Source organism: Phyllostomus discolor, chromosome 4 (assembly GCF_004126475.2).
Source record: "Phyllostomus discolor isolate MPI-MPIP mPhyDis1 chromosome 4, mPhyDis1.pri.v3, whole genome shotgun sequence".
In the NCBI taxonomy this organism is placed as follows: Eukaryota; Metazoa; Chordata; class Mammalia; order Chiroptera; family Phyllostomidae; genus Phyllostomus; species Phyllostomus discolor.
Window position 1 is genome coordinate 8,698,193 of NC_040906.2, and position 24,046 is coordinate 8,722,238.

Here is a 24,046-nt window from a genome sequence, read left to right on the forward strand (position 1 = left end):
GTAAATGTACCACAGTTTTCTTCCTTAGTTTCTGTCCCCACCCCTCCAAGAGGAAATACAAATAACATTTTGGTTTTTACCCCTACCCATTTCCCATTAAAAACTCTTTATACTATTTGTGCGTCCTTATTGGGAAATATTTCTGCCCTTCAATCTATAGCAGCCAGAAAAAGTGTATTTGTAGAAGGATGGAGAGCTGCTCGTCTTCTTTTAGCTGATAAACACTGTTTCACTTTTGTGTCATTGGCCCTGGATGCATCATTGAAGCTGCCATGACTCTGTTTCCCCGGCTGTGTGTGAGGCCACTTGTCAGTCTCCCTGCATTGTTGTCACTGTGCTTTGTCTCAGGTGCCCCGGGCTGGAAAGGACAGCGAGGGGATGCGGGGCCTCCTGGACCAGCTGGCATGAAGGGCCTCCCCGGAGTCCCAGGGGGGCCAGGGCTAGATGGACCCCTAGGGCCCCCAGGAATCCCAGGCCCCTCTGGGGACGATGGACTACCTGGTCACCCAGGCCCCAAGGGTGGGTAGCACTTTTCAATTCTCTTCCTCATTTTATAAACTTAAAGTCCACTGCCAGGTGAAACTTGTTAGGTATGACCACACTATAGAATGTTCTGTTCTATGAGTCTGACTCTGTGCTACCCTTGGTGCCATCTCCCTTTCCTTCTGTATTGATTTTTCCAGGGCAGAGTGTTTTGGTAGGTGGGGTGTTAGGGCCCCAGAACCCACAAGCACTTCTGCGCAATGAACTGGGTAGAACCTGGAAATGTTAGCGTCAGGGCTAATGCGCTCCTGTTTTGGATGCCCCCTCCTTTCTCCAGCTCCCTCCCTCACACCCAGCTCTCTGCAACCACTAGGGGCTCAGGACTCAGAACCATAAGGGACCCGTGGTGTGGCGTGGGAGAGCCCAGCTCTTCCACAGCATGAGCCTCGTCATGGCCGCTAACCTTCACTACAGAGTCAGAGTCAGGCAGGAGTGCGCACCCCAGGTTCAGGGGCACAGATCTGGGGACCATGCCAGCCTTTGAAACCCCTCCCTGAAAATTCATGCTTTCTCTTCTCCAGGACCCCAGGGGCCGCCTGGCTTGCCAGGTTTTCCTGGAGAGAGAGGAAAGCCTGGCCCCGAGGGACACCGTGGCAGAAAGGGGGACGTCGGAGAGCAGGGCTGGCCTGGCTCCGGGGGAGACCAGGGAGTGAGAGGCGCCAAAGGTAAATGCAGTTGACGGCACAGTGAGGCAGCGTAGGTTTGCTCTCCGTGTCTGATTGGAGCCTGTACACATGGCCTCTGGAACATGAAACGGGACCGCCCCGCAGTGCAGATTCCTCCTCTGCCTTTCGGTTCTGTGGTGTTGGTTTTAGAATTTTAAACAAAATTTTCATTTTCCTTACCTCTCAATCTTATTACACAGAACTATGGTAAATGAATTCCTCTCTTTCACAGAAGGAAATTAATAAGTGCTTTGATTTATAGCTATTGGGTTTCAGAGAACATTCTCACCTTTTAGGCAGGGGGTGCAGTCAGGGCTCTTGGCTCCCAAATTCTTTCAATTTTTTTATGAAAAAAAAAAAACTTTTTTAAGGAGCCAGATATAAATATTTTAGGCTTTGCAGGATGTATGGTCTCTGTTGCAACTGTTCAACTAGGCTGTTGTAGCGTGAAAGCTGCCAGAGACAGCATGTAAAATATTTTATTTATGGAGATGGAAATTTGAACTTCACCTAATTTTCACATGTCATAAAATACTATTCTTGTTTTGAGTTCTTCTCCCAACGATCTAAAAGTGTGAAAACCAATCATGGCTCATGAATTGTGCAGAAAGTGGCAGCAGGCAGGACCCGGCCCTCGGGCTGCGGCTTGCCAGCCTCTGAAATGGAGTGAGTTCACTTTCATCCGGGCCCTGAGTTCAGTCCCACCGCCCCCCCACCCCCCCCCGCCAGCTTCATTTGAAGTAAGAGTTTTCAACGGAAAAGAAATTGAATGTCAACTCTAATTGAAAAATTTAAAAAGTGTTTTTATTAGTATAAAACATGAAAGTTTTGATATTACTTCTTTAAATAGTCTCATCTATTTTAAATATTAACTTTTACCGCTTAACCGTGAGTCTATAGTGAGTGAAGGTAACATTTCGTTTTCAGTGTTGAGAATGAATAGTTGTCAGTTTTAGAAGCAAGGTAAAAACCTTAAAACCCTTTGGGGAGATAGCCTCCTGGTTAATTCAAATCACTCTTACCTCTCAGGTTATTGATTCTGCTATTATTTTGTTTTACTAGCCTATAAATTATTTATGTAGAATCAAGGATTCAAAGAATCACTTTTTACCAGTTGACTGTGATAAGTGATGTTTGTCGTGCTAGCGATATTATGCTACTAAACAATTATCCCATCAAAAAAGTAAAAAATGAGGTGAATGCCAGTGATGTGTTGGTAAACTGGTTCTCCAAAATAAAATTTAAAATAAATTCCCTGGTAGTGATTGCTGAGAGCCATGGCATGAATACTCCCTCCATGGCATGGCTAGTCCCACTGAGGCATAAATACTTCCATCCTGGTATCAATACTCCCAGAATGGCTGATTTGAAGCTTTGAGCTGTTAATCATTGGCTCTCACCAAGCTGGTATGAGCCCACTCCAATGCACTCTACAACTGGGCAGTGTTTATGAAAATCAGGCTGCTATATCATCCACCCGTCCTACTTTTTTGGAATTGTCTGTGTGAAGATCCAAGCTGAGATAAATGCCTGTGTCTTTAATGGAAGGGAGCTAACAGAGGGTGGTCAGGAAGGGGAAGATGGAGAACTGGAACACATGGGTTGGGCGATTCATATTTTACAGGATGAAGAGACGCATTTTAGACCTGGAGCTTTGCAAGCCTGTCCTTTCTCACTTAAGACGGAGACCAGCACACGTTCCCTGAGCATTCACTCTACACCAGACCCTGTTAGGCAGGCTGGGAGAGGTGTACAAAGGGCATGGCCCTTCCCTTAGGAAGTCAATCAGTAGTGTTACTCCTGTGCAGTCCATCAACATAAATGCCGTTGAGCAGACTAAATGGGGGTTTGCAAACAGCCCATGAAGTGACAACAGAAGGCTCACATGTGTGTTGCTTGTTTGTTTTGCTCTTGAATAATTACTATCTAAAGGAGACACAGGACCCCCAGGAGATGAAGGAGAAATGGCTATAATTTCCAAAAAGGGGAGCCCCGGGGACACTGGACCTCCTGGAGATGATGGACCCCCAGGAGAACAAGGTAAACACGTTTGGTTTTTTAACCATATTGAATACATTAACTTCTTTACAGATCATTCAAACAGGCATGTGGATTAGGCAACTTTTCCAGTAACACTGAGACTAGGACAGGTCCTTTTTGGATATAAATATACACCCATGAACTTACGGTAGTTTTTTTGGTGGTGGTTGTTTCTTTTTTTTTTTTTTTCTTTTTTTTTCTTTTGCTTTCACATGCTAGAACTTAGCTGAAGTTCATGCGTATTTATAGATTTGGATATTCCAAAGTAAGATCAATCTCGAGCAATATACAAAATACTACTGCAGGTTTAAAGTACCCTGGTTTTGGTGGCTGGTATGAAAATGAAGAGCACAAAGATTTTCCAGGTCATTTTTGCTTGGCACATCCTGAATCAGCCAGGCTGAGCTGAACCTGCCTTTCTGACAAGCTCTCCCCTGGCCCCTGCTGCTGCCTCAGACACAGCCCCCAGCGAGGATCTGACTCCACTCTGGTGTCCTCTTTCCCAAGTTCAGACTTATTCTCATGAGACCGGAGTTCTTGTCCTGGCTCTGTCCTTAACTAGTTGTTAGGGGTCAAATGTATGAACTTCCCTGGGTAAGTCCTTCGTTTGTAAAATGAGAATGTTGATGTGAATGATGCTGCGTGTGAGCTCCTTCCTGAGGACACCCCTGAGGCTGTGCACGGGCAGCCTCTTTCTCAGTCAGGTCGCTGGAGCCTGAAACCATCGCCATGTGGTTCAGAGCAGGAATTAGGACCCCCAGTCCCTTTGGCTTCATCCCATAAAAGTTGGACCAAGATCCTCAGCCTAGTCCAAGAATTCCTCCCACTGGTTTGTAACATGTCCACCCCCCCAGGTGATAAAGGCTACCCTGGGATGCTGGGGAGAAGAGGAGATGAGGGCAGACCCGGACCACCTGGATTTCACAGAGGAGAGCCTGGCGAAGATGGGTGGCCGGGGCTTCCTGGACTCCCAGGCCCTCCAGGCTCCCCTGGGCCGAGAGGGATCATTGGTTTTCCAGGGTTTCCAGGTGACCAGGTAAGTGGCTGTTGTTTTGGGAGAGGAGAAATAATAGAACCATACATTCTCAGGATGCGGGTGGGGCATCATGATTTGCCAGTGGGCATCATTGCCCTTTCCCTGGCTTTTAGAATTAAGGGGCTGGCTGAGGGGAAGATGGAGGCCTCCAGAAGGCCACGATGTAACCGTCATGTCTGACCAGTGCCTGGTTCCTATGGCATAGGTGACCACGTTGCTTACTCCACATACTACCGTGAGCTTAGTTAGAACGGCTCCATGAGACTTGCCTCATGATTGCTGGTGGACTAGTATAAAGGATCCTTTGAAAAATGACCCAAATTCTTGTCTCTAAGCCTTCTTATCCCATTGCAGCTATCACAGACTTTGCCATAAATACATAGGCTTGGTCCTTCCAATTATGAGTGAAATGGCCCCTGGAAAGTCAAGAGCTACAATAAGGGTAGTTGGCTATATCACAACTTCTAGAAAATGTATGATATAATTTGCCACCCATCTCTTGGAAAAAAAAAATGGGCTTTTAAAGTTTTTGGCATGATGTGATTTCTAATATTTTATTTAGTATCAACTTATTTAAAACTTAAAATTCAAGTTACGTGATGCAGTTACTATTTTGCAATCGAGTATAGAGAATTGGATGCTCCCTGTTGTTATGGGTGCCGCCGGTTCTGAAGTTCCACCCACTTTTAAAAACTAGACGTATGTAGTAGCTTGCTTGCAGTGCATTTCCAAATTTCTTTTCCACTGCAAGTTATCAACACCAAATGGGTTATGGCCAACTATGTCTGGATCATGTCATGCCTGTGTCATTGGTGTGTGGAACCCAGTTACAGTTCTCCTTGTGTTTCATTAAACTCTCAGGGTGAGCTGGGTCTCCCAGGGCCCCCTGGACCTCCCGGAATGGATGGAATGAGCGGACCCAAAGGTATGGTTTGGAAACACAGCAGCCAGCCATCAGTCTCCTGGTCCTGGGTGTTTGTGACATTGTGAGCAGGCACCCTTTGCATGAAAAGCAAAGCAAAATCAAACAAACTGCAACACCCAGGGGTTCCTTTTGGACTCTTCTGGATAGTTAGACAGTCAGACCTGAGTCATCTGCACCTGTCACTCAGATCCAAGAGGACCAGACAGACAACAGCAAGTCTGTGGGGCACCTAGGGTTGTCCCCCTCAGGGGGAGTCCTTGCCGCTGTGTTTGGAGTGACTGCGGCTCCCTCAGCTCAGGCGCAAGGGGATCGGACCCGCATGGGTGCGCCCCGTCCACCTTGGCTGAGAAGCCCCATGCCCCATGGAGGCCAGAATTTCTCCTCAGGACCCTGCAGGTCTGGTGTTTCAGGTCCCAGGTACGAGAGTCACAGCCCGCAAAGGCCAAAGCCAGGCCTTCCCACCAGGTGTTAATGGTTCACCAAAGACTTCTCGGGCCACACACAGTGCACATATAGTCAGGTTACTTTTTACTCTATGTCAAGGGTCAGCAAATACTTTTCTTTCAAAGGACCAAGTTATAAATATTTTTAGTGTATGGTCTCTGTCACATTTACTCAGCTGTGCATGAAAGCAGCTATAGTTAATATACAAAGGGGCGTGGCTAAGAGCCAAAAAAACTTTATTTACAAACAGGCTGCAGGCCTTACTTTACCTTGTGCCTGTAATACAACCTACATTCTACTTCTATCATGTTTCTGGAAAACAGAAAGTTGACCCAATGTCAAAAATGTCCTTAGAGATTTCATTAACCCTTTATCCTCATAAACAAGCAAATAAACAGAAATCAGGCTATTTTAAATTGCAGTGTTTGCATAAAACCTTTAATACTTTTACTATTTTTCTATACCATTCAGTTAATATTTTTTCTATACCTTTGGTTTAATATATTTTTTAAGATTTTATTTATCTTTAGAGTGAGGGGAAGGGAGGGAGAAAGAGAGGGAGAGAAACATCAATGTGGGAAAGATACATCAATCAGTTGCCCCTCCCACATCCCCAACTGGGAACCTGGCCCACAACCCAGGCATGTGCCCTGGCTGAGAATTTAACTGGTGATGTTTCGGTTCATAGGCTGGTGCTCAATCCACTAAGCCACACCAGCCAGGGTTGGTTTAATATTCTTAAATCTACTTTAAAAAGGATTCACCTTTTTAACCCTACTCTGTGAATTCACAGGTTTGATAGGCAGTTATATTTTATTTTAATATGGTTAAAAAAAACACTTTAAAATATAAAATACCAATTAATGAACCACCTACAAATCCTCTCCCTCATTTCCAATGATACATGCTTTCCTCTTTGACAGAAACTACATCAATAATAAGTTAATTGTAAGAAAAATAAAGTGTGCACACATTTATTCGGAAAGAATAATATAGCTCTCTTCTTTGGAAATGGTTACATAGAGGGGTATTTTTGTATTTGACTTTTGACATCTTACAACTTCAGGGTTTTCAGAACTCACTCCTCTTCTACCTCCCCATGAATTTCTCTAGTCCCTTTGCCTCTCTCCAAGTACAAACGTACTTCTTATTTCCTTCGTACTTGCATTAGGCAACATTTTCCAGGAACTGACATGCACTCAAGATAGTTAGAGTGAAAGGCATCCTGGGAGCCCACAGAGGGGAGACCCAGTTCTGCCAGCCCGCATGCCTGATGGAGCCCGACACTTAAGCAACCCATGGGTCTCTCCTGTGGCTTTTCTGCCATTCTCCACAGCCTGGTCTTTACTTACCTGCCAACTGGTTTCGTCACTGTTTAGTATCCTTTCCAGATCTCCTGGATACGTTTGGATTGCATTCTAACATGCTCTACATCAGGGCATTATGGTACTCTACTTTTTTTTTTCTTTCTGCTTCAATAGCCAATGACCTCAAATTCTCACTTTTTATGACAACTTCTCAAGGGAAGACTGGCTGACTGGGGATTGGCAGATTCCCACTCCTCAAAGTAGGGTCAGGTGGAAGGGAAACTTGTACAAGCTGGGGGAGGGACCCTTTAGAAAGCCGTGTTGGTGGGCAGGGTTTACACACATGCCTGATTAGCTCTGTTGGTCTCTTGCAACCCCTCCCACCACCCCATCTTGAGTTCTCCATTTATAACGGCTCCCTCTGTGACGTAAGTCCTTATGTCCGGGAGCTCTGTGGGACCATAGGAGTCATTGCCTGCAATGGCCTTTGAATGTGCCACCTCTTGTGAAATCGTCAGTAAAGTGTGACTCCGTTCGTGACTTTGTTTTTACACGAACACTAAGTTGAGCCTCCTTGCAGAGACCTTGCGGTGCGACTGCAGCAGCGGAAACAGGGACAATTTTTTCGTGTGTCCAAAACACAAGATAAGGACACGCCATGCCAGGGAATTTCTTAAACAGATGCCTGCATTTGAAACTATTTTAGGGAATTTAAAAATCTAAACTTATTAAGATTTACAGTTTCCTATGATTGTTATCAATTATAAAAGTGTGTGTATTTACACATATCTTGCATCTATGTTTCCATTTGTTCTTATGGAGGAAAGTAAATGGATTAATAAAATCCTCTCCTGGCATATCTGAAGATAGACTATAAAGACAGATTATAAAGATAAACTCATGAAGATGATTAGGTCCCTTACGTGAGACAAAATTAAGTTCTCTTCAATAATGTTATGTGCACTTTTTCACTCACAGGAAACAAAGGAGATCCTGCAAGTCAGTTCGGGCCGCCTGGTCCAAAGGGTGAGCCCGGTATCCCCGGATGTCCAGGTATAGCTACACAACTTTCTTATTAAAACAAACAAACAAAAAAGAATATGTTTGGTTTGAAAAATAGGACAATTACTTTGTCCTCTGGGTCTGCCATGATTATGTCAGTATTTTCTCCCCGCTCTGCCTTTAAGATGCATGCCAGGAGGATCATGTATAAATGCAGCAGGGCATTCCTGGCCGAGAAGGACACAGGGCTATACACCAGGGACCCAGTCTTTGTTCCGTCCTGGCTCCCAGGACTGACGATGTTGACATGACAGTACACCCCAGGGCATGCCCAGATTTTGACACAGTAGAAAACGTCATTGCAAGCAATTAAAACTTGGACTAGTTCACAGTCTCTATAATTAAAAATGATACATTAGCCATAACCACTCACACTGAGTGCAGCGGCGGGTTTTCATTCCAGCCCTTTCTTCCCTGCTTAGAAAAGCTTACATGAATGCCAGGGAGACGTGCCATTGTCCATATCACAGAATAATCTCATTTACTAAATATCTAGCTTAGTAAAAACAGAACCAAACACATGTAAAACCTCATCACCAGTAACAAATCTAATGTCTTCAAAATAGTGCCTTGTTTATCAGTAACAACTGACGTGTAACCCCTCAGAACAGACTGTGACACAGCCGTGCGTTCTTGCCCTCCAGTGGAGGAGGCTGTGGCTGGCTGCGCCCACGGCCGACACACGGTGCCTGGTCTTCACCTCAGCAATTCTACTCGTAGGGATTTATCTGAAGTCAGCAGTCAGACAGGTGCACAAAGATGCGCCCACAAGGGTATCCATTGCATGGAAAGAACCATGTCCGTCCACAGGTGATTGGTAGATAACTTATGCCCAACGTCATTTTGCTGATAGTGGTTGGGTGAGAAAGCAGGTTTGTATTTCGATGGGTCCCTTGTAAATGAAAGCATCTCCTTTTGTGCATTATCTTGAAATTCTCTCTGGCAATGGCCATGTTTCATTCCATAGAACAGAAAGATCACCTGAGCGGAATGATTGTAGGAAATTGTATGTCTTTGTTTTTACACCACAGGACTGCTCTAACAGAAAAAAATAGAAGTCTAACAGAAAAATAGACTAATACAATGGCTTAATTTCCTCCCCTCTTTCATACGGGTCTTTACCTCAGACATGGCCAAATATATGTAGATAATATATTTTAACGGTAATGTGTAGCTGAAGTGTACGAGTGGAGGGGAAAATAGTTTTGAGGTTAGCACTATGGGGGTCCATAACACGTACCAGAGTGAGGATTCTCAGAAAGGGAAGTCAGTGGTTCAAAGTCAACTCCATTGTCCCTGGGCACATGGTCTGGGCAAGTTGCTTATCATCTCAGAGCTCAGTTCCCCAACCCATAAGCTGGCCCTGTGCACATTGCAGGATTGTCCAGAGGCGTTAAACTGAAAGTCACTGTACAAGTGTAACGTGTCACTGGCACCATCATCACTAGTCAGAAAACATTAAGAGATACTTCCGGCCAAGGAGGAGGAGTAGGTAGACACACTGTGCCTCCTTGCACAACCAAAAGAAGGACAACAACAAATTTAAAAACAAAAACCAACCAGAACGGACAGAAAATTGAACTGTATGGAAGTCCGACAACCAAGGAGTTAAAGAAGAAACATTCATCCATACCAGTAGGAAGAGCAGAGATGAGCAGCTGAGTGGAGAGGACTCACAGTAAGGCAGCAGCTGGCAGACTGGGCAGTCCCACATTCAAGTGCAGATAAACCAGGAGGAACAATTGGGGAGCAGGACAGACTGGGCAACCCAGGGTTCCAGCAAGAGGAAATAAACCCTCAAAACACTGATTGAGAACACCTGTGGGGGGTGAGGTACTGGGAGAGACTCACAGCCTCACAGGAGAGTTTGTTGGAGAGACTCACAAGGTCCTAGAATGTACACAAACCCACCCACTCCAGAATCAGCACCAGAAGGGCCCAATTTGATTTGGGGTTGCAGAGAACGTGACTGAAAACTGGCAGAGAGCAGCACAAGCAGCGTTGTGCCCTCTTGGACCCCTCCTCCATGTACAGCATCACAATGCGACCGCATCGGTTGCCCTGCCCTGGTAAACACCTAAGGCTCCGCTCCTTACTGCATGACAGGTCTGTGGAGACCAAAAAAAAAAAAAAAAAAAAAAAAGCCCAAATGAAAGAACAGATCAAAGCTCCAGAAAAAATATCACTAAGTAATGAAGAGGTGCAACCTATCAGATGCACACTTCAAAACACTGGTAATCAGGGTGCTCACAGAATTGGTTGAATATGGTTGCAAATTAGAGGAAAAAATGAAGGCTATGCTAAGTGAAATAAAGGAAAATGTGCAGGGAACCAACAGTGACGGGAAGGAAATTGGGACTCAGATCAATGGTGTGGACCAGAAGGAAGAAAGAAACATTCAACCAGAACAGAATGAAGAAACAAGAACTCAAAAAAAATGAGGAGAGGCTTAGGAACCTCCAGGACATCTTTAAACATTCCAACATCCAAATTATAGGGGTACCAGAAGGAGGAGAAGTGCAAGAAATTGAAAACTTATTTGAAAAAATAGTGAAAGAGAGCTTCCCTGATCTGGCAAAGGAAATAGACTTTCAGGAAATTCAGGAAGCTCAGAGAGTCCCAAAAAAGTTGGACCCAAGAAGGAACACACCAAGGTACATCATAATTACATTGCCCAAGATGAAAGATAAGGAGAGAATCTTAAAAGCAGCAAGAGAAAAGGAGCCAGTTACCTACAAAGGAGTTCCCATTAGACCATCAGCTGATTTCTCAAAAGAGACCTTACAGGCAAGAAGGGGCTGGAAAGAAGTATTCAAAGTCATCAAAGGCAAGGACCCACATCCAAGATTGCTCTATCCAGCAAAGCTATCATTTAGAATGGAAGGGCAGATAAAGTGCTTCCCAGAAAAAGTAAAGTTCAAGGAGTTCATCATCACCAAGCCCTTTATTATATGAAATGTTAAAGGGACTTATCTAAGAAAAGGAAGATCAAAAATATGAGCAGTAAAATGACAACAAACATAGCTATTAACAACTGAACCTAAAAAAAAGAAAAAACTAAGCAAACAACTAGAACAGGAATAGAATCACAAAAATGGAGATCACATGGAGGGTTATCAGTGGGGGAATGGAAAGGAGAGAAAGAGGGAAAAGGTACAGAGAATAAATAGCATAAATGGTAGTTAGAAAATAGACAGGGGGAAGTTAATAGTAGTATAAGAAATGTAGAAGCCAAAGAACTTATATGTACGACCCATGGACATGAAGTAAAGTGGGGGGATGTGGGTGGGAGAGGGTGTGCAGGGCACAGGGAAATAAGGCGGGGGGGGAATGGGACATTTGTAATAGCATAGTCAATAAAATATTTTTTAAAAGAAAGCATTAAGAGATTTTTCTACACATATTTGTATCTTGATGTAGAGATAGTAAGATTTTATAAGCTAAAGTAGTACAAAATGGAGCCCTTTGATATTACCTAATGTTTTAATTAAAACACCATAAATCTGAGTTATTTTACACTGAGGCTAATTTTTTCAAGAAAATTTGCCTTGGCCTCACTTGCCTGGTCTCCTGGGGTTCGCACCATTTCAAGTGGCCCCTCTCCCATATGCCATAGCTTTGGCTTGAAATGTGAAAATCACGTTTTATGTTATTCACCTGCTCAGATTTACCTAAGTATGTGACTTCCATCGACTGGAAAGAGCTGTGTTGAATTTGAATGAGCCCAAGGAGAGTCCCCTCAGGGGTTAGGTAGGATGGGGCTGGATCTGGGCCTACCTCCGCCTGCAATTCAGAGAGAAAATACAGTACAGGTGACCCAAGAAAACTTCTGTTCTCACTGCAGCTGTGATGGTGATGTTACAGAACAAACAAGGGGGGCCTGGGACGATATACTATTACTGAAAGAAGCCCCCAGGTCCGTTATGTCCGTCGCCAGAGGAAAGACATCTCTCAATGCCAGAGATTTGTGAAAAGGAAAGGAAACATTTATTTACTGCTATGCAAACTTAAAGGAGGGGCCTAATGTCTTCACCAAAAATCCTAAAGTCCCTTAAAGCACCTACAAACAGACACAGTCCTTCCTTCCTTCCCCTTTTGCCCAGTCCAGAGTACCATATCTCCTAAGGCTGCAGGGGTCCCTACTCTGGCAAAGGCACGTGGTCCTCTCTCCCCGGACCACGGGAGTCCCCACTCTGCCAGAGCCACATGGTTCTCTCCCTCAGGGCCGCGAGTCTTCACTCTGCTAGAGCTGTGTGGTTCTCCCCCTCCCATGGCTGCCGCATCTCGGTTTAAATCCCAACGCCAATCTTCCTCTGAAGCCCCATTTCTGACTCCTCTCACAATTGGCTACAGCTGCCAGATTCTGGGCAGGTGTGGCCCTGTGGTGTGGAGCCAATTATCTCCAGGCTCTTCTGGATCTTACTACAGATCCCTATTTGAGGCCCCCCTCTTGGCTGCACCCTGTTACAGTGAGGGCCAGCCTCCCAATACTACCGTGTTTTCAGTGGAGACAAGAGTAGTGCTGCCTTCCCTGCACTGCAGGCATGCTTTCAGGGTCAATAAAATAACACAGACTGTCACTGGCCAGGGAGCAGGTGTAGACTGACATAGGCTTGTTTCACGTATAATGTTAGACTACGTGATGACTACGCCCCCCACGGGTTTGTCAGTACAGAGCCATATACTCTATTTGTGGATTCAGCCAGTTATTTCTAACACAGTTAATTTATCCTAAAAACACGAACTGTATTAAAGTCACACATCACAAACAAACACATGGGGAAATAGCATCCTCTCTAGTATAATTTAATGTAAGTCTGGAATACTAGCTCATCCTTATCGATGAGCAAGAAAATAAGCCAACAGCCCAGAAAGGCTTTAGGGAGCACGTGCCCTGCTCTGGGACATGCGGGCATGAGCAGTGGGTGGGGACCGGGGATGCTGGGAGTAGGCGCCACGTGTATCCAAACCCTGTGGCAACCTCACCAGGAGCCCAGCCCCGAGTGGTCTGTGCTGGAAGACCAGAGCGCACAGGGCGGTTCTTTTCAGCCAGTCACTGTCCCGAGGGAGGGGCTGTCACCAGTCACTGTCCCGGGGGAGGGCCTGTCGCGGTGTTCTGTGACTTAAGGGGGACGCCCACCAGAGGCCACATGTGCTTCTGGAGTGGAACCCGGGGTGGGCACACCAGCTGGGAAGGACATTAAGGAGACCGTGGAGGGAAGTCCAGTGTGGAATGAGTGTTAGATGATATTAAGAGTTGTTACTCATTTTCTTGGCTGTGATATTCTTATTTTGACCATGTAAGAAAATATTGTTTTTCTGACATACCTCCTGAAGAATTTAGGGCTGGAATTCCGCGATGGCTGTGATGTTCTTTAAAATACCTCAGCATTTTCCAATGAATAGAAAGACCCAAACTATCATACTGTGTTACCTAGAAATTCTACTCCTAGGAATTTTCCTGAGGAAATAATTTAATAGTGGAAAAATTTATTAAAGATGGATAAAAATTATTATGCATAATGGCAAAGAGAAAAAAAACTTGAGTGGCCAATAGTAGGAAAAAATCAAATTAATTAATTTAATTTAGATGAACTCAGTAAGCTGTCAGCCAGTCATTTTAAAACAATAATTAGGAAAATGATGACAAACTTGGAAAATTACTGTGATTCAATTAAAATGTAAAAAATCAGAATACAAAATTGTGGGTATTACTTGCACTTTGCATGGGTACAAAAATTGTGGGAGGTGGTGGGAGTATAGGTGTTTTGCTCTTAACTTTTCCTGCGTGTTACCTTTCAATAGAAAAATTATTTAATATAAAAAGACTAGAAAAGAAGAGCAAGAGCTGAAGTTGGAGGTTTTATAGATTCCCGGCCTCGAAGAGCAACCTGCAATGACTTGGACTTTTGATTCTCTTGTGCCCAGGGCACGTGGGAGCGCTGGGAGAGAAGGGCTTGCCCGGAGCCGAAGGGCACAGAGGACCGCCAGGACGGCCGGGACTGCCAGGTTTCCCCGGCCCGAAGGGGTGTCCAGGTACCTGGGAGGACGCTGGGATCTTCCCGGGCCCTTCCCTGTCTCTTGTCTCAGAACGAGCCAGCCTCCACCTACCCCTGGATTCAGCGCTGGTTCTGCCATTTCCCAGACCCGTCCCTTTGGAGAAGCTACCAAAACTTTCCTATTCCTTACCTGTCCGTTGGAGTTAGCCCTGTCGCAGTGGGTTGGTCTGGGGGTTACACTAAGGCAGCACCTGTGGAGGGCCCAGCAGGGTGCCGGGCACAAGGGATGGTGTGACAGATAGATGCTCCTTTCCAGCCTGTCCTAATTCACCCGCCATTCAGGATGCTGGCTTTCTCCTCTCCGTTAGACTGCAGGCACATATTACACATACATTTGAATGGCTCCTCTGCTTGCCAATTCAGAATAAAGTGAGAGTTTAAAACTGTAATCAGCAACTTGAATCACTCAAAAGCATCTTTTCTCCTCTGAGGTTAAGTGTATATTTCTCCCAAGAGTTAGAAGGTCTACGGAGGAAATAACACAGTGTTCCTGGTTCAAGTGCCTCATATACTGAGAACATAGAGGCCCTTCCCAGTTAGTGTAACTCACGTATCATCCGGGCATCTGCAAAACCTCCCTGTCCTCCTCAGGTCATCCAGGGAGGCCCGGGCCAACGGGACCTCCAGGAGAAATTGGGGATCCTGGACCAGGAGGCCTCATCGGGGATCCCGGGCCACCAGGTCTTCCGGGGATAAAAGGTAAGTCAGAAGGAAGCCTGACCCATCAGAAAGATCCAGGCCATGAGGGCCAATTCCTGGTGCCTTTCCAGCACCTGAGTGACACCGGTCTGGGCCATGGCTCTTCCCCATGCTGTCACCAGCACCTTCCTGTTCTTCCTTACCCAGGGCTTCCGGTGGTGTTCACCTTGTACCAACAGGACACTGTTACCATCTCATTTTCTGAGGGCGTTTCCCCCAGTGTTTTCCCTAAGGTCCAGGACCATTTATTCATTCTCTCCCCAGAGAGCTACGCTCCTACCATGTCCCAGATTCTAGACACGAGGACACAGTTTTGAGGAAAATAGACATGGTTCCTGTTTCATGGGGCTCACAGTGTAGTAGGAGAGACACATATTAAATCTATATGTGTAAATATGTATTTACCAGTTGTGATAAGTGGAAGGGAGAGAAAAAAATAAGACACTATGGGGGAACTAGTATTCATTACCTTTGTTTGATAAAGAAAGATTTTTTCCTGGGTGAATATCTTGGCTTTTAAAAACATAGTAGACAGGTTATAATATAGGTCTGGTTAATATAAGATCATGTGATATAATTGTACAATCTATTTTTAACAAATCTCCATGCCCTCATCCCCTCCCCTTATGGTACTTACTCCTCTTCAGTTAATTTCTTTCATTTTAGAAAAAAATATTATTTTCCATGGGTACTTTGCATATGCCTCTAGCCTAACACTTATATTGTATGACATTTGCTTGTTCAGAGGTCTTTCTCCCTGAGTAGAATGTGATTTTTTAAAAAGCAAGGATTATTTTGATATCCTTGTCATTCAGTAGATACCCAATAAATCTGTTGGTTGGTTATGGGTGAGTATTTTTAAATTTATGAATAAATTAATAAAGGAAGAAATGGACACATAGAATGAACAGCCGAGCTAGTAGCTATGAAGATGGGGGTCCAGCAGGTGAAGGTTCCAGCCCCACTCGGTAGATTTCTGTAGCCAAGGCCCCTCTGTTTCCTCCTTCTTTCCCTTTCCTCCCACTCGCCTCTGCGTATTGACTCATACATGCACTGAATTTTGGTGAAACAGAAAGTACCTGCCCTTGGAAGAGCTGGGAATCCTTTCCTTTGAGCTTAATCATGTTATTGTTTTGAAAATCCAAGTGATCTTTTTCCGCACTCACACCTCTTCACTCATCGGATAGTTTTCAACATGTGGTGTCCTAGCAAGTAGTAGTATGACATGTCACCTGGGGCAGTTCTGCAGAGGGAGAGGCCTTTTATTTTGAAAGGCTGGCACACCGGTATTGCTGTGCCTGCAAATGACAGGGAAAGCCCCCATCCCAAGACAGGAGATCTTGCTATCGAGTTTTCCCCCTCTTCATTGGCACTTTTACTAATGCAAAGTCGAGTGATTTGTGATCAATGTAAGGCTTCAAGCAAAATGATAATTGCATTATTTTAAGAGTTTCTCTGGTTATTGTAGCCACTTCCTGTTTCTGTCAATCCCGACAGCCCTGGTGGGGAATTCCTGAACACTTTTTTTGAGTGTCTGGAAGATGAAATTGCTAAAGAGCCAAAAGAAAATGTTTCCCATGATTAAGCAGTCCTCCTGCATGCATTTCCACTTCTTCCTATCCTCCTAGTTTGGTAAAATAGCTGGGATTCTCAAGTCTCTTGGCACCAAAACACTATACACTCTGTCCGACTAAAACGACAAGGCTCGACTTAATATCGTTGACTCTTCCTTCCCTTGAATTTATTCCATAACTTCAGGGTGATAAGGTTATTTAAGAACCCAAAAGCTAGCAAATTTGATCGAATAACACAAATACTGGAAAGGTAACCTCCAATCACATCATGATTTTGTCCCTGCTGACCACACGGTGGCACTGTTTCACCGCAAACCGCCCGGTCTTTAAAAGAAAACGGTGAAGTGCGGCCCGAAACGTTCAAACGCCGAGTGTGTAAATCCATTGTTGCACTTTATCGTGCTGGTATAAAAGTGCACCACACTCCAGCAGGGACACTTTGAACTGGGACACTAAATATTTGAAGTATGTGCTACATGCGTCAACGGGGCCCGCTTTTCTTGTCTGAACAGACCAGCTGCTGAACTCGGGAGTTGTTTGCGCTGCTCGAACGGGGCCATATGGACTCTGTGTCCTGCTCGTGTTCAGTCAGATCGGAACTTTAGCTTACACACATGCTGCAAGTGGCCCGGTTCCTAGATTTGCATTTCCAAGTGCACACGCCCTCTGCGAAGAAGACGCTCGGATCCTAGTTGGGCTTTCATACAGGGTTGGAGAGATGGGGACCGACAGACTACGCTGTAGCGTGACGATGACTAACTAATATGGGTTTGGTGATTTGGGTTGGCAGCAAGTAAAATATTTCATAAGAAATAGAACTTGGGCCCTTGCCGGGTAGCTCGGTGGGTTGGCACGCCGTCCCGGTGCCCCAGAGTTACAGGTTCGATCCCCAGTCAGGGAGCACACCACAGTCAGCCGGTGAATGCATAACTACAAGGAACAGCAGGCTGATGCTTCTCTCTCTCTCAAGTCCATAAAGAAAAATTAAAGAAAAAGAAATCAAATACCTTGGAATGTCTTTTATCAGCCAAGAAATGCCATGCTCCCTAGACTGTGAAAACCACAGAAACCTTTCCCTCCCAGTTACAGCTAGAGTGCTCCCCACCGCCACCCCCAGGCCCCACAGCACTTGCCAGTCCTGGGGTAACTGCCTGTTTGCTCTGTCGAGTAAGAGGCTGTTCCTCTCTAGGTCCTCGTTGCCTCATTCAGTGCCTGTTACGTAGGCCGTTTGGGAACTGAAGCTCCCTGGGTCAGGAGACTGTGTCTCATGCTCCTGTGCGTTCCCTTCGTAGGCACGCGTGTATTTTCTGAACTGAAAAACAATGAAACCGCATTTCAGAATCTGTTTTGATTAAGTTTTCAACTTGGCGCAACCTCTGTGGATAGTCATGTGGGTCTGTCGGTCCCATCAGCTGTAATGCCAGGGAGGCCGGCTGTCCCCGTGTGCCCGAGACGGAGGGGGTGTCTGAGGACAGGGAACTTCCTTGCTAGGACTGAAAAGTCCCCAACAAACAGGGACAGACTGGTCCCTGCATTGAAAGTACAAACCTGTGTCAAGGCCCGTGGGGACAGAGGAGTGTATTCGGGCTTTAGGACAGACAGGAAACACCCTTGGACAGGAGCCCCAGGCCCAGAGTCGCTCGGCTCACCCATCTGGGAGCCAGGCTTCCGATCAAGGCTGGAGCAGAGGGTAGACCCACCCACTGCGGGGAGAGCCGGCCCGGGAGAGCCACGTGACGCAGCCTGAAATGATGCCTTTTAGCAGGAAGGCATCTGTGGAGGTGACTAAAACTCCTCATTACCAAGGGCTGTGCTTTGTTAGCCTAATTGCCTCTCATCAGCACTGTCTATAGTTTATGCATGAACAACTTTCTGATTTAGAGATGGGGTTTGGTAAAAAGCTTTCCGTAGAAAGGGAAAATTGCCCTTAAAGCCCTACCCAGATGTAGCTGCATTCAATTTAGAAAGATAACATTGGGTCAGACGTGGGTCGGCCCGTTCCACAATGGCAGGGGCTGGGCCGGTGACAGCCCCGGATCTGGACGTGTGGACGTGACAATGGCGAGCTGGCGGGAGCTGAGGCACTCCACCCCCGGCCGGCTCCCTCAAGCCATCCATCTTGGGGCTCACGCTGGAGATCAAAACACATTGAAATAGCAAAGCCGTTTAAAAATTTATTATCACTTCAGATAGATTGCGGTAAATATCCAGATTTGGCAGACAAGGGAGGTCTGTGTGTTCTTCTGGTGCAGACTTGGAACATGGGCTCGTAAATAGGGAAGAGGACTGGAAAATAAACCACACCAGAACCGGTTTTTTTGTTGTTGTTTTTTTAAAGATTTTATTTATTTATTTGTAGAGAGAGGGGAAGGGAAAGAGAAAAAGAGAGAGAAACGTCAACGTGTGGCTGTCTCTTGCACACCCCCTACCGGGGACCTGGCCGGCAACCCAGACATGTGCCCTGCCTGGGAATCGAACCGGCAACCCTTTGGTTCAGAGGCACTCAATCCACAGAGCCACAGCAGCCAGGACTAAACCAGAACTGTCAAGAGCGTAGGAAATAAGATCTTTAGGGAAATAGAGGGTGTACTCCTTTTTTTTTTTTTTTTTTTTTTTTTGGTGCTAGAGAATGTGGCTCATTTGCACCAATCAAAAGTTTAGATTTTAAAAACTGAGCAACTGTCTGTCTCAAGTACTGATAATAAAATGGAACCAACTATCTTCCATTTTCTCATAAGTCCACAGAGGACTTACTTTAATGAATGAGTAACAGTTAGCACTTGTATTATTTACATACAAATGGATACCTCTAACTTCCCCAAATCTTATGATAAATCTGTCACACAAAGATGTGACATGAAATAGGAATAGTCCACTTTTTTATATAGCTTTCTCTCCACCCATTCAGTCCCTCGCCATTCGCATGCCACGCTTTCTCAGTCACTTATTTGTTTAGTCATTCGTTTGTTCAACAAACCCTTACTGAACACCTCCTGTGTGTCTCGAGGAGATATGTCCAGTAGATATATAGAAAAGTTAATAAGATCTGATCTTGCACTCAGTTAATTTACCCAAAATCAGCCAGTTACCCAAAGACACGACGGCTGTAGAGCACGAGCCTGCTGCACGGGCATCTCGGGGGTCTGGGTAGGCATCGTGGTGTAGAGCCGGGGGGCTTTCGGGGGGGTTAGCCATGTAAGCTGAGGCTGTTGTTATCACAACTGCAAGGGATGTGGCCCTTAGCTGAGTGAGTGGCTGGCTGTGCACTGAGGGGCTTAGAGCCTTGGGTGAGAATGGACAGCCGCTGCTTGGCCAGGGGCTGTGGGGAAGATTCTCCTACAAACGAATTGGTGGGTTGAGATGTGCGTGAGGCTCACGGCAGAGGGCTCAGCCCCCGGGGCTGATCTGTATCAGTTTCCCTCTTCCCTCCTCTGTCCCTCCTCTTCTTCCCTCTACCCCTCCCTGTGCATCTCTACATCTGCATGTTACAGCAGAATGTGCTACATGCTTGATAGAAATATATTATAAATATATACATCTACAGGGTCTGGCCAAGTGACGCCTGCTTGAGTGTGGTTGATAGGATAATAATATGGCTGTAATAATTTACAGTTTTCATTTGAGCATTTCATCTGAAGTGTCATATGGTGTGCTTGAGTGTGATACTATTATAGTACAGAATTATATGCCTATGATTTCGTAATAAAAAGGGGTGTTATTTGTGCTGGGCCCTGTCTGTGTATGCAGAGGTGGGCAAGAGTAGGTTCACTGTTGTTTGTATGAAAAATAATACAGTAAGTAATACATAATAATGCAGGAATAAACTCTGTGTCTCACATACCTACAGTTATAAGTGTGACCACCGCCGTGTGTTGATAAACCTATAGGTGTGTGTGTGTTCCGTGCTCGGTGACAGCTTCAGTACAGTCAGGCTGGTAGCTGTCGCCTTAGGGAACTGTGCTGACGTCTGACAGAAGATTCTGAAAGAAGGTGAAGGCGTCGATGACATCACATCTGACTACAGAGAATGAAGTTTTCAGTGTTCGGCATGAAATGAATTTTGTTTCTGAAAAGAGACACCAGGACGATGCTCTCTGAAAGAAGGGGTGGCAAAGAAAGGGCTGCAGCCAAACTTGACCTTCGGGCCTGTCTCTCTGAGTAGCACAGTGCTTGAAAACACGCGAGGCAGGGCATGGACTCCCCAGCACGCCAGAGCCGCCCCCTGTCCTGACTGTTTTCTGTCGTCCACCTGAGCAGACCCTACGGAAACTAGGATCTGGAGACCATGGTGGAGGGAAGGATCCTGGACCTGGGAGCCTGCGTGTGCTCCCATCCAACCTCTTTCCCATCCAGGGTGATTTCATCATCATAAAACTGAGTTCACTGCCCACACCAGGGTTCAGTGACTCTAGTCTGTTTGGTCAGAGAGAAGGATGTTCCTGAAATGGTCACAAACCCACAGCAGCACTTTCAAACCAAAGAAAGGGATGTGTTCAGCGGTCTCGGCAGAAAATGTCCATCAAATGAATATACGAAATAGCAGCCGCCAGTGAGGATCTGGCCCTGGTAATGAGGTCGAGACGGGGAGATCTTGTGGTTCCCACCGGGAGAATCTGTTCATCTCCTCTGAGAGGGTCCTGCGAGTTGTGACCGGTGAAGTCCAAGGACGGGTCTTCTCCCGGGGGTCACAAGCCTGTGATGTGTTGCAGGTCCCTCCGGGCTGCCGGGCCTGAATGGCTTGCACGGTTTAAAGGGCCAGAAAGGAACCAAAGGCACTTCAGGTAAGAGGAACCCACTGTGAGAGACTTACCCGCGATCACTGCCTCTCTGGTAGGTGTTTCCCCACGTCACATGATTTGGGTTAGGAAACGAAGAAACTGGCTTTGTTTAGAGGCCCGGCATTGGAACTCGTAGTGGTGCCGAGGGTGCCTTACATAAAGAGGACACTTGGGAACACCCAATGTGAGACGAAATGGTTGGTTAACAGTGCCTTTCTTCGATGCTGCCTTAGGGCTATCGCTGTACTAAAAATACCCCGCATAGTTGCTTAGGTGGAGCTAGATTTCAGAATGTTAACATGAAGAACAAATAAATAGTTGGGATTTTTACTTGTTTGGTTAAGTGTAGTAATGCCAAGTATATTACCACGTGGGTCTAATTAGTACTTTCAGCATCTCTCAAATAACCTGCTGTGAAAACAAATTACCTAAAAAAATTGCTGTTATTTTTTGAGATAACAAATAGATACTTATCGACAATTGCATTTTAGCTTGTTTTGTTTTGGTATTTTAATAGATTGCAAATTTGTTGCATTGCTTTTTCAGAAAAATAGCTCGGCATCAGACAAGGTGGCTGGAATCGGCCACACAGATTTGAAGGACTGTGGGAGGAGGGCTGAACCTGTGTGTTGCGGATTTGGGCATCTTTATATAGTATGGAGGGCCTAGAAGTAAAATGCAGGCCACTTAGGAGTCATTTAGTGGCCGTTCTAAACAGTCTGATAAAATGTGTGTCCTCCCCAAGAAACCAGTGATACTCTGTCTTTTCAGTGTGAAACTTGACGATAATTCTATGTACATGTCAGTTTCCACCTTCAATTTTAAAGCGATTTATTTGTAATTGCGCATGGTCAGATCTCATTTGTTTTCACTCTTTCCATTGTAGAGGCTGGAGGATTGGTATTGGCACTAAGTTGTTGTTGTTGTTAATTTGGAAAATAATTACAAAGTAAATCAAGCCTATGGTGACCAGTGGGATGGGTCTTAAGGAAGTAACTGGTGACCCAGCCACTGGGTCACCGTTGAAGCTGGGTTGGTCTTAGCAGAGCCAGCTGCTTCCAGATCAGCCCCCTACGACAGGGACAACAGGGAGAAGACACGGTGGTAATGCTGTTTTCCACATTAAGGTTTGCATGAAATGGGCCCACCTGGTCCGATGGGAGTGCCTGGGCTGAAAGGGGAGACAGGAGACCCCGGGCGTCCAGGAATTTCTCCCCCAGGCCTTTTTGGAGAAAAAGGCCCCCCTGGCCCTCCAGGTAAGAAGCAGAGGGTGGTACCTCTCTCCGTCAGTGATGCAGTCAAAGCCTTCCCAGTGGAATGAGGCTCACACGTGAACATGTCTCTCCTCAGGGAGACCTGGACCGCCTGGGCCTGCAGGTGCCCCAGGGAGACCTCCCACGGGTGACATTCCTGACCCGGGTCCTCCTGGAGATCAAGGACCTCCTGGCCCCGATGGTCCACAAGGTATGGGACTCTCCTGGCAAAGGTTGGTGGTGCCCTTTCCAGAGGCCACCAGCTCTGTAAGGAGGTAGGCCCAGGGAACAGCAGAGCAGAAGCACATTAGCAGCCCCATTATTTGGGCAGTTTGAAAGGTGGGGGTGCGGGCAGTGGTGGGCTGGCAGGAGCACACACAGGAGCAGAGCTCAGGCCCCTCCCTCTTCCATTTCTTCCCCATCAGACCACCTCTCTCTGGGTACAGACTCTGACTCAGGGTAAGCATTTCCCATCACTGGCTCGGGGCTGAGCGTGAGGGGTCAGCATGGCTGGCGGGAAGGAATCTCATCCTACGTGCAGATGGGTCTCCAGCACCTTCCCCATAAACCTCTGCTGCTGGCACAATGACAGGACCCGGGCCTGGCATAAACCTAGAAGCACACTTCCTGTGTGGCTAACAGTACCTTGTGTTCCTCGCATCACTTCTCAGGGGTGAAGTCTAGCAAGGCAGTGATAACCCAATAGGGCTGGCCCAGAACTGGGCAGGAAACCCGGGGAAGGGCATGGCTCAGTCGGTGTTTTGCTACATGCAGAGAGTCATCTTCCTCCTAACCCACAGAGAGACACAGACCCGCCGTCTCTAGATGCTTGCCGTTTTAGTAAAGGTGGGGTTACAGCGTTACATGATTCTATTGTACTGCAAAAAAGCTCTTCAAACAGCACAGTTTTAGCAGAGTAAAATTTGAGCTCTGTGTTTATAGGTAGACACTCGTTTTCAAATAGGACTATGTTTAATTGGGTGAACATTTCTTTCACATCTGACAAATTTTCTTAAAAGCCTGTCACCCATTTATTCTTCTTTCTATCTGTCTATCTATCTATCTGTCTGTCTTCTATCATATTGCAGCAGTGGGGTGGCAATGCAGACAAAAACCATGATGTGATACTTCCAAGAGGAATGGCTCTTTAGGGAGGGAGGGCTTTTCCGGGTTCGTTCTGTCTGACAGCCACTAACCGGCCACTCACACCGTTTCTCAGGCTCCGTGGGACCTGCTCCATTTCACTCCTGACACTATCGATTCCCTTATTCTTCTAATTCCCTTGCTTGCACACCCTTAAATTACTTTCCTAAGAAGCTCTCAGTACACACACCTGTCTTGGACTGAAAGAATCTTTTTGCCTCCTCCCTGTGGTCAGGACCACCCGGGCCTCCGGGGCCCCCTGGGATCGTGGACCTTGTGCCAGGGGAACCAGGTGACTGTGGCCTGCCGGGGCCCCCAGGCCCCCCGGGCCCAGCAGGCCCTCCGGGACGCAAAGGCTACCCAGGATGTGACGGCAAAGACGGCCGGAAAGGTATGAGTGCCAGTTGTCCCTTAAGTTGTACAAGAAGACCTGTTACCTTGTCCATAAGGGTCTGGGGTACTGGACCACTGTGAGCTAATTCTTATTTTCTGTGGAATCAGTGGCTACATTTCTCTAA

The 24,046-nt window shown here is 46.2% G+C and overlaps 1 protein-coding gene across 1 annotated transcript in view; it reads left to right on the forward strand.

Moving 5' to 3' along the window:
- COL4A4 (collagen type IV alpha 4 chain) overlaps positions 1-24,046 on the forward strand; it is a 114,171-nt gene that overhangs the window by 71,671 nt on the left and 18,454 nt on the right. Inside the window, exons 30-41 of the mRNA XM_028509675.2 lie at positions 349-519; positions 1,065-1,208; positions 3,141-3,248; positions 4,103-4,284; positions 5,146-5,209; positions 7,939-8,013; positions 13,951-14,058; positions 14,673-14,780; positions 21,064-21,135; positions 22,260-22,388; positions 22,483-22,596; positions 23,764-23,919. Of these exons, the coding sequence (XP_028365476.2) occupies positions 349-519; positions 1,065-1,208; positions 3,141-3,248; positions 4,103-4,284; positions 5,146-5,209; positions 7,939-8,013; positions 13,951-14,058; positions 14,673-14,780; positions 21,064-21,135; positions 22,260-22,388; positions 22,483-22,596; positions 23,764-23,919 (1,431 nt within the window). The remainder of the gene's footprint in view (positions 1-348; positions 520-1,064; positions 1,209-3,140; positions 3,249-4,102; positions 4,285-5,145; positions 5,210-7,938; positions 8,014-13,950; positions 14,059-14,672; positions 14,781-21,063; positions 21,136-22,259; positions 22,389-22,482; positions 22,597-23,763; positions 23,920-24,046) is intronic.